Source organism: Rissa tridactyla, chromosome 8 (assembly GCF_028500815.1).
Source record: "Rissa tridactyla isolate bRisTri1 chromosome 8, bRisTri1.patW.cur.20221130, whole genome shotgun sequence".
NCBI classification, from domain to species: Eukaryota; Metazoa; Chordata; class Aves; order Charadriiformes; family Laridae; genus Rissa; species Rissa tridactyla.
Window position 1 is genome coordinate 17227526 of NC_071473.1, and position 15554 is coordinate 17243079.

Sequence of the window (15554 nt, forward strand, 5' to 3'; positions counted from 1 at the left end):
AAAAACAATATTTTTGTCTTCTTTCAATTGTTCTGTTATTTTGCTGTTACATACTGGGGGGAGAAGCTGATTTTTGTTTTTATACCCGAGTTGAAAACAACCAGTAATATAGACCCTCGGTGTAAGAGCAGTATTTTAAAGACTATTTAGGTAACTTAATCCAAATAAATTTGAATAGTTGTAAGTATTTCCCTGTTTTATTACAATTGCAACAGTATTCATCAAATTTCTAACAGCTTGGTAATTATACTTAATAGATACTAATTATGAATCCAGGCCAAAAAATAGCAATCAGGCAAATGGGTCACTGTCATCTTTTCACTTGTAATATTCTACCTTATTAACAGCTTAAAAACCTTATTTTTTCACTTACGTGGGAGAAAGAAGGATATACATAATTTGATTAGCACCTCAAGTTTCATAAACATTTAACCGAAGTCCATCAAGGGGTGAAGTGGGTGTGAAACTACAACTGGATAGTAGCAAATTAGTACAGTATTGTTTCAGTTTTTTTTAAACGTGGCATGGATCCTAGACAACACCAACTTGAATGAATAACAATTGTAGCAACAAGGTAAGAACTAACTGTATCTTGAGAAGTTTTCACTATATATCACCCTGTTTAGGGTACAAGGTCAGGTATAGGCAGGATGGTAACGGAGTTTGTAAATTATATGAAAGATACCTTCAAATAAGTATGTCCACCTTCAGGATGCTATCTCTGCCAGGGCTGAGTAATTTTATTTTCTACTTCAGCTATTAAAACACTTTTAAAGAGTTTTTTATTTTTGTATAATTAAACTAAAAACCTGCACACTTAACTACCATGTTTTCTATCTGATATTTAGAAGAGTAGATCTCAAAGAATGACTAATTATCACTATGTTGCTCTTTAAACTTCTTACTACAGTTTCACACCAAAACCTCAGCTGCAAGCACACATCCCACATCCCAGAATCAGCCCCAACATTCGTTAGCCTAATCACCAACCTTTTCACCAGCCAGAGAAGCACTTCTGAAACGAGCATGAAGTTTGGGGTATGGAAATTCTCCATGGATATGAGCCGGGGATACCCCAGTGCCCTCATCATCTCGGTAAAATCTGAAAAACAAACAAGGGGAGAGATTCCTTCTTACACATCCAACAGAAACCTTACCAAGAGCCCCGGTTCTGGCAGCATACCGGTCATTTACCATTAGACAGGCCCTGGTCAAAGTACTGCTCATAAAAAAGCATGAATGGATTAATTTTAAACATATATATATAATTTCCCCAGATAATACGCCCGAGTAGAAAGGCGACTTTTTAACAAGAGACTCACTGGGCAGAAACAATGTTAAAACAGCTTCTCTCTATAAAACATAAATACAGGCTGCGGCGATCACCGCTACGCAGAGGCTGCGCTATGCCAACCCTCGGCCTGTTAAAAGTGCAATAGCCCTACCAGGCAATTTAAAGAAATCAAATTCTTAATAAAATTGTGCAAAATTCTGTAGCCCTCGCCGGAGGCACCGGTGAGGCCCCAAGAAACCCTCTGCCTCCCGGATCTCTAAGTGAAGTTATAGGGCAAAACTTGGAGGAAAAGCGGGGCCCGCCCGGCTGCTGAGGGGCCGGGGCCGCCCCGCAGGCCCCAACGAGCCGGGGCAGCCCGGGAGGGCTCGGGGGGACCCCGTCCCGCCCCCCTCCCCGTCCCTCAGCGGGGTTGCTCACTCCGGAGGTCGCGGAACGACATGGTCGGGGGAGCCCCGGGGGCCTCCTCCCGTTGCCGCCGCCACACCGGGCCGGGCCGCGCCGCTCGTCGCTATGGCAACCCCCCCTACGGCGCGGCGGCCGGGCCAAACTGCCTCCGAAAGCGAAGGGCCACGGCGGCGGGTCCGGGCCTGAACCGGGCCGGGGCAGCCTCTCACCAAGCGGGGCGGTGAAAGCGAGCGGCTCCGACAACCCCTTCCGGGGGCCTGCTGGCGAGAGGGCTGCCGTCGGAGGTACAGGCTGTGCCCGGTGTCTGGGACAGATCGGGGAGCAGCTGGGTGTCATGGCGGTTCCCAGAGGAGGCCCCGGAGATGCTGGGAGGGCCGGAGCCCCTCTGCTGTGAGGACAGGCTGAGAGAGCTGGGGGGGTTCAGCCTGGAGAAGAGAAGGCTCCGGGGAGACCTTGGAGCCCCTTCCAGTCCCTAAAGGGGCTCCAGGAAAGCTGGGGAGGGACTCTGGATCGGGGGGGGGGGAGCCATGGGATGCAGGGAGAAGGGTTTTACGCTGCAAGAGGGGAGATTTAGAGTGGATATTAAGAAGAAATTTTTCATTCTGAGGATGGTGAGCCCCTGTCCCAGGTTGCCCAGAGAAGCTGTGGCTGCCCCATCCCTGGAGGTGTTCAAGGGCAGGTTGGAGGGGGCTTGGAGCAACCTGGTGTGGTGGGAGGTGTCCCTGCCCAGGGCAGGGGGTGGCACTGGGTGGGCTTTAAGGTCCCTTCCAACCCAAACCGTTCTATGATTTAGGATCATTTTCAGATAAGACCCAACAGTACCTGTGCCACGTTCAGCTGCAGCTGCTGTGGTTTGAGGACATGGCCGTGCTCCCCCAATGGGATGGCACAAAGGTCACCAGGGATATGAAAGTCTGTGTCCTCACCTCACCTGAGCAGACACAAACCCACCGTCATCGCTGTGTCCTGGGTCCCTGGCTCTTTGCCCTGTTGGAGTCAGCGCATCCAGCTTCTACCCACTCTGCAGAGGAAGACTCGGATCTCTCTGAGGAGCCTGGCATGCAGCTCTGCCCCGCTGCTCGAGCATCACAGGGCTGAACTTGAGCAGCAGCGGAGGATGAGGTGGCAGGCAGGCGGGAACACCTTCCTCTCTACGATCACACATTTCTGATGGACATCCAAGGTACCGCAGCCACCCAGGCATCAACTGCCGTGCATGGAGCGCTGGCTGAAATGCACAAGAGATCTTTGGCACAGCCCAGACTGCACACAGCTGCCTGGCAGCAGGGCCAGACCCCTGTGCGTTCATTGTCCATCCCCAGAGACGCCCATGGAAACCAACGTCCCCAGGCCAGCTGATACGGCTTCTTGCAACCTCTCAGCTCCTACCCGCAACTGACACTGACTGATCCTGTCAGCAGTTTCGTAACAAACATCTTAAAGGCTCTTGGTGTCCTCAGTTTGCCCCTGCAGACATAACCAACAGCAGTTTTCATGTTGATGCATCAAGTAAGAACAGTATGACAGCTTCTCCGCTAACACTCGGTGGTTTCAGATATCCTAAAGGAACAGGAGCTCCGACCACGAGACTCTGCAGAAACACCGGCCACGGTGGACCCAGCTCTTACTGACAGGGTCATCAATATCGTGGGGTGGGATGAGCCGAAAATAATCTAGATGTCAGGCTGATCTATGGACATCTCAGGACATTTTCGCGGAGCAGTCCGCAGTTTTCCAATTCAACTGCCCAAGCATATATGAGACATGCACACACGGGCTCTATATCAAGCAGCACCCTCTCCATGTCACTGAAAAAGTAATCAAAAGCAAGGAAATAGCAACGAATCCTACAAAGAATAAGTAATTGAAATGAAGTAGTTACATTAGAAAATAGGAGACGCGATTAGAGGCTGGGTTTTCTTATGCCAGGAAGCCAGGAGATAACAAACCTTAAGCGATTTGCTAGTTCAAGAGCGTATCAGCCATCCAGTAGCTTGGGCAGGGGGACTGGAGAAGGAAGGAAACATTCCCCAGCTTTATTAGTGTTACATGGACTAGTGGGCAAAAGGCAGGTGGGATGAAATACATGGGGGAAAGCCAAACCTGTAAAATAAATGAAATAAATTGTCAGTATACTGCTTACCTCAGCTCTGTGCTTTATATAAATGTCATTAATATTGATACATTCGGCAGCACAAAGGCGCTGCTGGAGAAGGAATGGATGTAGCCTTGAGCTAAGCAGGGGCTCACAGAGGAGCAAACTGCAGCCATGTAACTGCGGCAGGAGCTCACACCACATCCGCGAGGGATGAGCCCTTCTCCCCGCCACCTTCCCATCTCCGGAAACCTGCACTCAAAGCCAAAAACGCTACACATCTCTGCTTATTGCCTAGACACGTGAACTAATTTTCATGGAAACAGCTCCCCCATTCCACAGCCCAGTTTGCGCTGTTGAGCGATGGGGCTTTTTCCCCCCCTCCACTTCGTCACTCCAAAAGCTGGAAATTTTGTTGGAAAGGAAAGAAAAATCTAAAATTTTGGTGCAGGTTTTGGATGGCACTGCAGGCTTCTGAGTCCAGATGGTAATATCTTGGCTGCACATCTGCAGCGCCTGGTCTCCGTCCAAACCCTCTAATTTCGTTTAGATGAAATTTCATTTCTTTGGGGCCGTAGGAAGCCACAGCTGCTGCTGGGGGCCCGGTAGAGGTGTAGGAGGAACCCAGCTGGGGGTGGTGAACGCCATCCAAGCGATGCGTAAGCATCCAGTGGCACCAACTGCTGGTTTCTAGCAGGAGGTGGTGACCCCACCTTGCAGCCTGAACCGCTGGCAATAAGGAATTAGCAGCCCCTGCGGTGACCAGCTTTGCCCTGAAATGCAGCGGGGATGGCAGAAGACATCATTAGCAATGGTTTTTATTTAACACCTCATGGAAAATAATATTTTCTGCCTGTTTCGTATGCTGCGTGTGGGAATTTTGGGGCTCCCCAAATCACTTTAGGGCTGACAAGGGGGGCCAGGCAAACCCTTCCCCACCCCGTTAGCATCATCTCATCCTATTTCCAGCCTCCCATTCTGCTTCCAGGGCTCTGCCAACCTCTTTTAGCCCCTCTCCCTGGCTCCCAGCCATCCCCAAACGCTCCACTGAAGTCCAGTCATCCTTTGGGCTCCTGAGCACCCATGAATCAAAAGATTTCACCGAGAAACCAGTGACCGGGGCAGCCCAACGTCATTGATCCAGGCTACCTGCCATCGGGTCCCTTTTGGCTGCTGCAAGCGTGGTTAGCGCCATGTGCTTTTAAGTACTCCATCATTCAAATATGCCGTCGGACAGCCCGATGTCTCCCTGTCAGCTCCCAATTTAGCAAAACCAGTGCCCAAATTTGCCATGCATAGCCTCGCCGTGTGCTGGGAGAGCCTCGGTGGCCAGACCATGGCAGGAGATGAGCTCTGTGATCAAAGAGAGATGGGAAGGAGAAACCACCTCACTGCAAGGATGGCCAGACCTTGTAGCACCCACCAGTCTCCTCTGTTCTAAGAAACTCCTGTTTTTTGGGGGGAGAAAGAACAATTTGGCCACATCTGCCCATACAGGATTTCCCCCCCTCCACGTATGGACCTCAAACATACCACCTCCCTGGACACTTTTTCCTGCTTCACCCCATTATTGCCATTTTAGGACCAGCAGAATAAACCGTAACGATCCGCAGGTTGAGACACCCCCCAGCCTTTCCTCGCTGTGTTCACCACAAACACTCTTTACATCTAAAGCAGCGTTATCGATCTGGCGGTCGGAGTCTCCTGGCCGCCAGCCAGCCCTTTCCCCGCTTCTCCCCGTGGCAGCTCCGCCGTGCTGGCTGCACCCTTCATCCACGGCTCCCCGTCTCGGGCTGTGCGACCCCATCCCTCCAGGACATCCCCCCCACACACCCCCAGTATCTATCAGCTTCTCAACATGGAAATAATCAGCTCTATTAGTCTTTCCCTGCATCGGTCCTTTCAGCCGCCTGAATTCTTGTTGCCATATTCCTGCAGATGAAGGGGAATGTTTTTTGGCAATATATATATATGTATATATTTAGTGTTCTAATGTTCTTTCCTCAGGTTGTTTTTTTGGCGGAGCTTGACATTAAAGTTGCTGTCGCATGTTTTTAAGTCTAATTCTCACATCCTTACATTACAGTACCTGGCAGACTGGCCCAAAACATGGAATTATCTTGACGAAGAGCTGTTGTTTCTCGCTCTTCCCATGGGGCAAACAGTTACACGGGGTCAGACTGACCCTGACCACGCTCGGGAATGCGGCGGGCGGAGGAGTGAAGTTGGCCAGTTGTGAAGATGGGACCTGTTCCAGCTCATAGACGGCCCCAAGGAGCAGCTCTGGATCCTCTGCCAGATAACTGGAAAGGAGATTTTTTATTTTCTTTTTTTCCCCCATGCCTTATATTACAGAAAGAAACTGTTCGGGGGCTGGGCGAGCGGTGCTGGCGGGGAGTTTGGGGGTGCAAGGGCAGGTAGTGGCATCACCACCGCAGCCACGAACACCCAGGGACAGGTTGAACTACGGGAGCAGGAGGAAAATAGCATTCCACGGTTGCTTCTCGGACACCCATCTGCGCCCCTGCTTCTGCCTGCAGCAATGGCTCTGCCGTAGTCACATCACAAATCAACAAATGTCCCAAAAATAAACATAAATAAAAAAAAGCAAATAAGTGTCCCTGCTCATCGCAGGGGGGTTGGACTGGATGACCTTTGAAGGTCCCTTCCAACACGAACTACACCATGATTCTATGAATTAAGCTGCCATTCTCCCCACTGTCCCACCACCTGGGTTTCCTGCACGTTAGGAAGGCGACCACATTTGGTTTTGTCCTCAAAGATGCAGAATCGCCCAGTTTCGAACAGGACCACACGACAGGGCAGATCACGGGGCTTTTCTGGGAGCGGGCTTTGTCCCCAGGCCAGCGTCACAGGCACGAAGCTGCCCAGCTCTCCCGGCTCGGGCTGCACACCGGTTCCTGACAGGGTATTTCTGTAAAACGACCCGCAAAACACAGCGGGGGGGGGAAGCTTCAGGATTTTCCTGCTCTTTTTCCTGACGTTGTCTTACCTGGTTATTCTCGCGCTGCAAATTCAGTCCTTGACACCAGGGCTGGCAGGACCGTGGCTTTTGGCAGGACTAGGACATTATGAGCTGTTGAAAATACGACCGAGTGAGAAAGCAAGTTATTTTTACTCCGATTTCTCTAATGTTTTTTTACATCAGGAATAAAAAAAAAAAATAAAAATTGAAGTGATCGGATATTCTTGAGATCCCTCAAGCACAAAACAAAGCAACGCTCATCTCTGCCCTCCCTGGCAGGGAAAAAAGTGTAAAAAGGCCTCAAGCTTCTTTGACATCCCAGGAGACCCTCGTGTGAAGTCACTGTACACTTTAATATTGTTTGGTTTTTTGTTCCCCCCCCCCCCAAGCTACCCATTAGATAAATGCTGCAGGAGGATATTAACTTCACAAACAGACCCTTTATGGCTTGGGACACTGCGAAGGGAACCCGCCAGAGTGATTCGCTCAGAGGGGCTGGTGCAAAAAAAAAAAAAAAAAATTAAAATAAAATAAGGCAGGGTAGGAGATGATGGGGCTTCGTTTGGCTGGTTATGGAAGTGTCAGACAGACACCTCGTGTTCAGGGTTTTGCATCCACTTTCTGCTTTGACTTGCAAGTTGGGCATCAATTTTTGCTCCTCTAATCAGAGCCCCCCCCTCCCCCCCATCACCCAGCTGGGCTGGATTAATTTTCACCTTAAAAGCTGTTTTCAACCCCCAGCTGCCACATTTGCTGCCCCAGTCTGAGGTTTCTGCTTGCTGACGAGGGCTGGCTCAGCTTCCAAACTCCTCGATGCCGGTGTGGAAGGGACTTTCACGAGCAGACTTCTTCCTTCCCATGCGATTTAACCCTCAGCTCAGCTCTTTGCGCTGAGGAACCCGGGGGAAATCTGGAGCCTTTGTGTCTGGGGAAGGAAAATATCCAGGAATGTCACGTTCCCCGTAATTACACTGCAGAGCAGCTCCCTCCCTGTTAATGCGCTGGCATTAGAGAAGAGCTCCGAGAGCAGAGTGCGGTGCCCAGGATAAGCTGCAGCCCATGCATCAAGCAGAAGGGGTAATGAATCAACGGCCTCCGTTTGATCGCTCAGCGGATAAGCAAGAGAAGCTACTTAGGATGAAAAAAAAGCCATCCCCAAGCAAGTAGATTTCCAGATCTATCTCCGACTTTGCCTGACAGGCCAGGAGAGGAGAGGCCAGGTTCTCATTTATATGCAGTGAAAAAAAAAAAACCAAGATTATATTTCCACTCTCCGTTAGCTCCTTCCAAAGCTGAGCGCCGCTTGGCCTGCCTGCAGCCAGTGCTAAGCGCTTATTTCCCAAAAGCTGCCTAATTTTGGGGTGTCCAATTTAAGCTGTGGCACGGCACAGCTTGATTTATAGACAACACGACATTCCCCATGACCCTGAGAGCTGAATGTCCGGATTGTCTTCATTACAAGGAAAAGGGATCCAAAAAAAAAAAAAATCGTTGATTTCTCATGAAAAGTTTTGCTGTGTTTTTCTTTAAAGCCAATGTCTTGGTTCTTGACCTACCTAGAGGGAAGGGTATGGAGAAAAACCAGCCAAGGTGAGAAGGAGAAAGAGCCAAAGCAGGCCTGGAAGGATACTATCACCAGTTGCCCAACTGGCCCTTTTTGAGGAGCATCACCAAGCAAAATGTTGCTTTCAGAGCTGAGGAGTACGAGCCCCGCACAGCGCGCGGGTGAAGGAAGCCCTCCTGGGCAAGGTCTTGGCACAGCTACGTTATTTATCTAATTACAATCATCATTTGGGCACCACCATCAGAACTAGGGACACAAGGGGAAATGGAAGCCCTTCCAGGTTTACCCCAAGTACTCCTTACCTATGGAGGTGCCACCTTTGCCCAGTTTTTGCCCCAAAGGTGGCTTTCCATCCTCCCCCCGTTGCTTTCTGGGTGCTGCTTTCTGGCAGCAGCTGGTGGGATGGTGGAGGTCTGTGCCCCCAGCCCCCACCGCACAGCCTCGGGTGGGCTTGTGGACCACCACGGCTGGGGAAGCCACACAACGGAGAGCCCAGGGGCTGCCCAGCCAGCAACAGGGCAGCAGGAGCCCTCCTGGTGGCCACGGTGGGATGGGGCTGGAGCCCTGTCCTCCGAAAAAGAGAGAGGCAGAGCCCACAGAGAAAAGCAGAAATAATATTAGCATTTAAACAGCGAGCAGCTGTTCAAGCGCACAACCTTTTTATGCTGCCAGGAGAAGAAACAGCTTGCTTAAAAAACCTTTTGGATTTATCAAACTGCAGTGAAAGTCCTGAAGTGCTGGGAGCTGGGTTTGTCTTCTGTTCCCAGCTCTGCTTCGGCATTAAACTGTCATCATCGGTGAAACGGCCGTTCCACGAGTCCCACCTCGCAGGGGGAGTCGGGGGCTTGGATAAATAGACCTTGGGGCTGAGCCATTCCGGCAGTCCTGTGTCCCTGTGCGGGCAGAAACCTGTGATCTCAGCAGCAGAATTAAGTGTTGCTCTGTTAAAAGGGCAGGGCAGCAGCTCTGGGTTCGATACATCTAAAAACAGGTTTGTGACAAGGAAGTGTTTGGAGTGGAAGCGACGGAGGGGCTTCAGGCTGGGGATGGGGCACAGCCGGAGCGGTGCAAGCAGCAGCAGATCACGGTAGGACGAGGGGAGATTTAGATGAGTTCTGAGGAAGAAATTGGCTGTGAGGGTGGTGAGCCCCTGGCCCAGGTCACCCAGAGAAGCTGTGGCTGCCCCATCCCTGGAGGGGTTCAAGGCCAGGTTGGACGGGGCTTGGAGCAACCTGGTGTGGTGGGAGGTGTCCCTGCCCAGGGCAGGGGGTGGCACTGGGTGGGTCCCTTCCAACCCACACCATTCCATGATCACCAGGGTGGCAGAAGATTTTGTGACCCAAGTAACACCCTTGCCTGCAGAGGGGTGGGTGGCAGTGCCCAGGGAGGGGCTGGCACTGCTGGGTCCTCCCACAGGACCCTGGCTCTCCACAAAGCCGAAGGGATCCCAGCCCCCGGCTTCATCGCCGGCAGGAGCCATGGCCAAACCAAGCCAGGCACCATCGCAAGGGAGAGTCGAGCGAGAGCGGGGACATGCCTCATCTGGAAATAACCCCCTTCTTGTAACTATCTTTTCCTATTGCAAAAATACACTCAACTGTGAAATTGAGCCTGGAGGAAGCTATCCCTCCTCGATGAATTCGGCATCGCTCCCAGCCGCCGTCTGCGCCGCCGCTGCGTCACCCGCCTCTGTCTGGAGCGTACGGCAGATGCAGGGAGACCTTATAACCTCTCTGCTGTTGAGGCAAAAGCTATTGCGCTGCAGTTATTATGGGATTTAGGGAATTATTATTCCCCCTGGGATAGGTAACCAGCATCTCTGGCTCCCTGGGCAAGTGATAGATTGTTTTCTCTGCAGGCTGGATGCCTTCATCGGCCATTAAGCTGTTAGAAGATCTCTGGTCACATCAAAAAAAACCCAAACGACTCATGATGAGGATGTCTGAGCCTCTTGTGAGCAGAGGTGATGTGTACATCCAGAAATCTCTCTTTACTGGAACTCCAGAAAATACCTCATATTGCCAGTGAACCCAGGACCCAGCTTCAGGTTTCATTAAACGGGAAGACTACGCCTCGAAACCTCGTCCAAAGCCTACCAAATTGCAGGAGAATGGCTTCCAGAGTGGGCAAGCTGCCGAGCAGGAGTCTGGGGTCATACCGCCCAGGTAACTCATCACTAACTGGGTTTGCGAATACCCCATCGCTACACGAGGGTGCTCCGCTGCGGGCAGCGCCCTCCGATCCAGCAGTGCAAGCCCTGGCTACTGGTGGTGCCCAGCAGAAAGGAGCCCAGCCAGCAGCCGAGAGCTAAACATCTTCTCTCCTCTTCTATGAGAAGGCAAAACTCCTTGAAGACAGAAACTGCTGAGGCAGAAGGCACAGAGTCCATACTGCTGCTCCCGGAGAGCTTCCCTGCAGCAGCCAAAATGGGAGTGAGTGGGGAAGGAGAGATAACGGAGGGACTACGCAGCCTCCACTTTGTATACCGATTAATTAGCCCTTCTATCATCAGAGGGAAAGTCACACGCAGGCAGCCAGGGATAACACATAAAAACCCCAAGGGGCCGTTTTCAGCCCAGCTCACGGCATCGATTGATGCCTCTAGATACACACAGCCCCAAACCCCCACATTTTCGTGAAGATTTTGTACGTATGCAGAAATCCGATGCCAGAAAGAGCCCAGAACAACGGCATGTGCCAAGCTGCCTGGGCTCTTCGTGTTCGAGCCTCTAAGGAGAGCTGCGTTTGCGCGGAGCATCTCCCTACTGCTCCACTAACCCCAGGGACCGCCCAGCCTCAGCTCCCCTCCGCCAGCTCACTGGGAAGCTCCCCCAGTAACACACTCGGGGAACTGCTAAGAAGCTAGCAAGTCCCTTTCTGACCTTATTTTCCCCCAAAGCAAGGGGAAAGGGGGCATTTTCCCTGCCAGCTGAAACGAAAGAGCCAAGTGTGCTGCGATACAGCAGCTGCAGCCTCCGAAACCTGCAGGCTTTGGGCGGGATGCTGGAGGAGATGCATCCCGACATCTCAACCTGGGATTCCAGGGTCCATCAGCCCCACCTCGAGTGACCATGACACAACACAGCTTCTGCAGGCCCTCACTCTCACCGCACCAGAACATGCTGAGCACCAACCTGCTCCGTGCGTCCCATCGAAGCACGGAACACGCACTCCTGCGCAAGCGCTCCCCAGCACAGCCTGTCTCCACTTCTCCTCCAGACGGGCCACGCTGGAGACAGAACTGACGGTGATACAATACACACAGATAGTCAATGAGTCAACAAGGTGATCAAAAAATGTCCCACATCTCCATGCCTCTGTTTCCCCAGCTGTAAGCCATCTTGCACATCCTGAGTGGGGCTACCAGCCCTGCGCTATGTTTTTAAAGCCCCTTCAGATCTGCTGGCAAGAAGGAAACGCAGAGCTCACCTCACTCTGTGGGTCTGAGTGACTTGAACCCTTGTCTGAGCATAACAGAGCCGCGCAGATTACAGTCCTGGGTAAAAACACATTTTCTTCCATCGCACTATCCCATAAGGTGGCAACAACCCAGTGCCTGGGGCAGCTGGGAAGGACTCAGAACCCGTTGTAAGATGGGGCAGTTTCTTAAGCCCTTAGGTATTTGTCTCTGCTTCACAAAATAGGATGTCAAAGCTATAGGAGACATCTCTGTCCTCAAAGCAGCACTACTTCCAGGGCATGCACAGGCTCCGCTGCTGCAGCAGCCCGTGCAGCGTGCCCAGCTTTGCTCCTCTGCTCACATAGCGGGGCTGAGGAGATGCCCCCAGGCTGGGGATGGCAGCAGCCTACATGCCTTCGTGGGCAGGATCAAGCCGCTGCTCCTCAAACGTGTGTTTTGGCGAATAACAAAGAAGGTATTCCAGACTGCCCAGCTCCCCCTCAAACATCTTGGAGAACAGCCAACCTCCTACCCCAATCCAGCACGGCATTGCCCTAACCCTGCAGAGCACTTAAGTAGTGGGTGGAAGGCTCTGGTGAAGTTACCCATAAGAGATTACACCTGGGGTTAGCCCAGACCCTACCCAGCTTAATGACAATTAAGCTTAATGACATTTAGCAGTGGTTTCACCTGGAGTGGGGTCAGTAGGGATGGAGGTTGAAGACAGAGGTCATTGCTATGCCCAGGACCAGCGGTGGCTGCAGGGGACAGTCCCCGTCAGAGCCACCGCTGCGAGGAGCACAGCTTTGTCCTCCTTCCGCATCCACAAGCCCCCGTGTGTCACAGGTACTGTGGTGGCCACTGATTTTCAAAACACATCACAGGCTCTGGCACATCTTATCTTATCAACGCTTATAAATACTTAAAGGGTGGGTGTCAGGAGGATGGGGCCAGGCTCTTTTCAGTGGTGCCCAGGGACAGGACAAGGGACAACGGGCACAAACTTGAGCATAGGAAGTTCCACCAAACATGGGGAGGAACTTCTTTGCTGTGAGGGTGGCAGAGCCCTGGCACAGGCTGCCCAGAGAGGTGGTGGAGTCTCCGTCTCTGGAGACATTCCAAACCCGCCTGGACACGTTCCTGTGCCACCTGCTCTGGGTGACCCTGCTCTGGTAGGGGGTTGGACTGGATGATCTCCAGAGGTCCCTTCCAACCCTGGCCATTCTGTGATTCTGTGATTCATCTGTAGCCGAGGGGCTGCTCGGGGATGTCTGGGAGGTGGAGTGGGATGGGGCCATGTCCTTGTGTCCCCAGGTGCATCCAGCTCCATCCCCCTCGTCCATCACACCCTCGCAGGAAGGTGGCGACTGCCCTTATTCCACTCTGGCAGGTGAAAAGGAGATGCCGCTTCCCCTGGATGTGGCCGCGGCCATGCCACCGGTCCGGCCAGAAAGAAGAAAAGCGAGTGACAGATCAGGCACAATTCTGCTTAAATAGGTGGTAACAGAAGAAGTGGCAACCAGGCTGCTGATAGGAAGGAAGGAAGGAGATAAAAGATGCAGCCTCGTATCTGCTCCTTGAATTCCTGATGCCAGGGGTACGGCGCTCCTGACGTGGAATATGGACGCGGTGCTGCCTGCCAAGGCTTTAACATATGGAGGAGGGCAAGCCGTGCCCTTCAGCAGAGGACGCGTACAAAGAGTCCAGCTCCGGGGCAGGATGTGAATATAGATGATTTTTAGAGGAGTTCTTGATCTTATCGTTTAAACCTTCCTGCTCGAAAAAAGGTGAGACATGGTCAGCTTTGAATACAGACCCGGCAACCTGGGCGCCCGGGGGCTCTAGGAGGATGGCATCTGCTGAGGGTTCCTCTGAGTGAGTGCCAAATTCAATAGTGCCTTTATGAGCTGGGAACAGTCATTTATCATGAGCGTGTGGCAACGTGGCGCTAAAGCACCGGCTTGGAAGTGACCTTTGCTGCGAAACGGTGTGGATGGAGTGGGATCCCCGGGCTGTCGCTGCCTGAGGGGATGGAAACAAATGGGGTGGAAACGCTGTGCAAAACCCCGAGATCAGAGCTCCAGGTCCCGTAGGACCCCTGCAAGGTGCTGGATTGGGGCATCCTCCAAGGCATCTCTTAGGAAGTGACTTGCAAGCTTCTTCCTTCTCCGCTCAAAAGAGCATCTCTCCCTGTCCCTCCAAAGTCCTGTGTCCCCCAGCAGCTCTTGAAACCAGCATTTATCGGAAATAAACGCCCAAGCAGCTGATTCTCTGCAAAATCCCCTGACTGGTCATAAACGGGTGGGATGGCAGCAGTTTTCTGGCTATGGACAGGCTGACATATTAGCTCTTTAAAATCATATTCTAACAAAGACTATAGCCATCGGGCAAATGCTCAAGTGTATAATATAGTATTAAATGTCACATTTCTAGTGCGCTTTGCAGGAATAAGCCCCAAGGCAGCAAACCTCCCGGAGGCAAGGCGTGATGGTCTGGCCCCATGAAGTCGGTGGTGATGTCCTTGTTGGCTGGAGTGACCCGATGTCTCCCAGAAGGTAATTAATTAAGCCGTTGCTCTGTATCAGGGGTCAGACCCACCCCAAACCATCGCCCGTCGGAAAGCAGCAGCGCTCCGGAGCTGGGCAAAGCTCAGGGTCGTTTTTCTCTCCTGCATCGGAGAGGGTCGGGAGAAAAACGGCTTTTGCTTGGAATCGGGCGACAGCTTCCGAAAAGAGCAAACTCCAGGGCAAGCGGCTCCACGCTCACGTGGACCTGCCTCCGCCTCTTGTCGGGCTGCACTTTCCCAGCTGTCTTTAATAGCACCATCTGCTGATATTAAAAAAACAAAACAAACACCAAAACGTTGCTTTTTTAGTATATACAAAAGCCTCTGGCGCGCCCAAGCTCACAGCAGCCCCCCAAGCCCCAGCTGGCCATGGGCGACGTTCTCCCCAAAGTCTGCCTGCCCTCTCCCTCCTCACGCAGGGCATTCGCAGGCGGATGAATTTCTCTACCGGGTAACGGGGTCCAGCAGGCTTTTCTGAGAAGTTCACTGCATAATTGCCGAGTCGGGATGCGTTGATTAGCATTTCTGTTCTGTGAATTGCTGCTGTAATGGGAAGCGAGGCGGCAGGATTAGCAAAGCCTACAATGATACACACGGATTTCCCCCTCAGGAACGGCTAAATAAAATGAAACCCGCTTTCACAGAATCACAGAATGGTTTGGGTGGGAAGGGACCTTAAAGCCCACCCAGTGCCACCCCCTGCCCTGGGCAGGGACACCTACCACCACACCAGGTTGCTCCAAGCCCCCTCCAACCTGGCCTTGAACCCGTCCAGGGATGGGGCAGCCACAGCTTCTCTGGGCAACCTGTTCCAAACAAACCTTTCAGGAGGTGTTTCTGCTGGTAAGCCTGGTAACGGCCCTTGGAGGAAGGGACTTCACCCTGCGCCATTGTCTGGTTTGGCATCCGGCCCGTAGCGACACCGATGGAGGATGCTGGAGGATGCTCTCCTCTTCCTGAGCGCCCCCCCTCGCTCACACCAGCACCGTCAACCCCCGAGACCATCCAGGGGCAATTTTCACAGAATCACATGAAATCACAGAATGGCTCCGGTTGGAAGGGACCTTAAAGATCATCTGGTTCCAACCTCCCATCTCTAAGGGCAAACCCTGCCTTTAACATCCGCACTGACCAACCGTGTCTCCTTGGTGACAGCCGGGCAGCCACAGCCAGCATCCCCAACCCCACCCCAGCGGGACAGGAGCTGTCGGAGGGCTGGGGGAAGGGGTGGTCTCCCAGGGTCT

At 52.4% G+C, this 15554-nt stretch overlaps 1 protein-coding gene across 4 annotated transcripts in view; it reads right to left on the reverse strand.

Moving 5' to 3' along the window:
• The window catches only part of CLUAP1 (clusterin associated protein 1), a 75249-nt gene extending 73176 nt beyond the window's left edge, over positions 1–2073 (reverse strand). For 2 of the 4 annotated variants that reach the window (XM_054211080.1, XM_054211081.1), the window contains exons 1-2: positions 1909–2073; positions 991–1102 (exon numbers count right to left, since the gene is read on the reverse strand). In XM_054211080.1, the coding sequence (XP_054067055.1) occupies positions 991–1102; positions 1909–2035 (239 nt within the window). In that variant the 5' untranslated portion in view covers positions 2036–2073. Of the gene's footprint in view, positions 1–990; positions 1103–1711; positions 1829–1908 lie in introns of those variants that run through there. The other 2 variants (XM_054211082.1, XM_054211083.1) reach the window with 1 other exon arrangement.
• Between the last annotated feature and the right edge of the window lie 13481 nt (positions 2074–15554).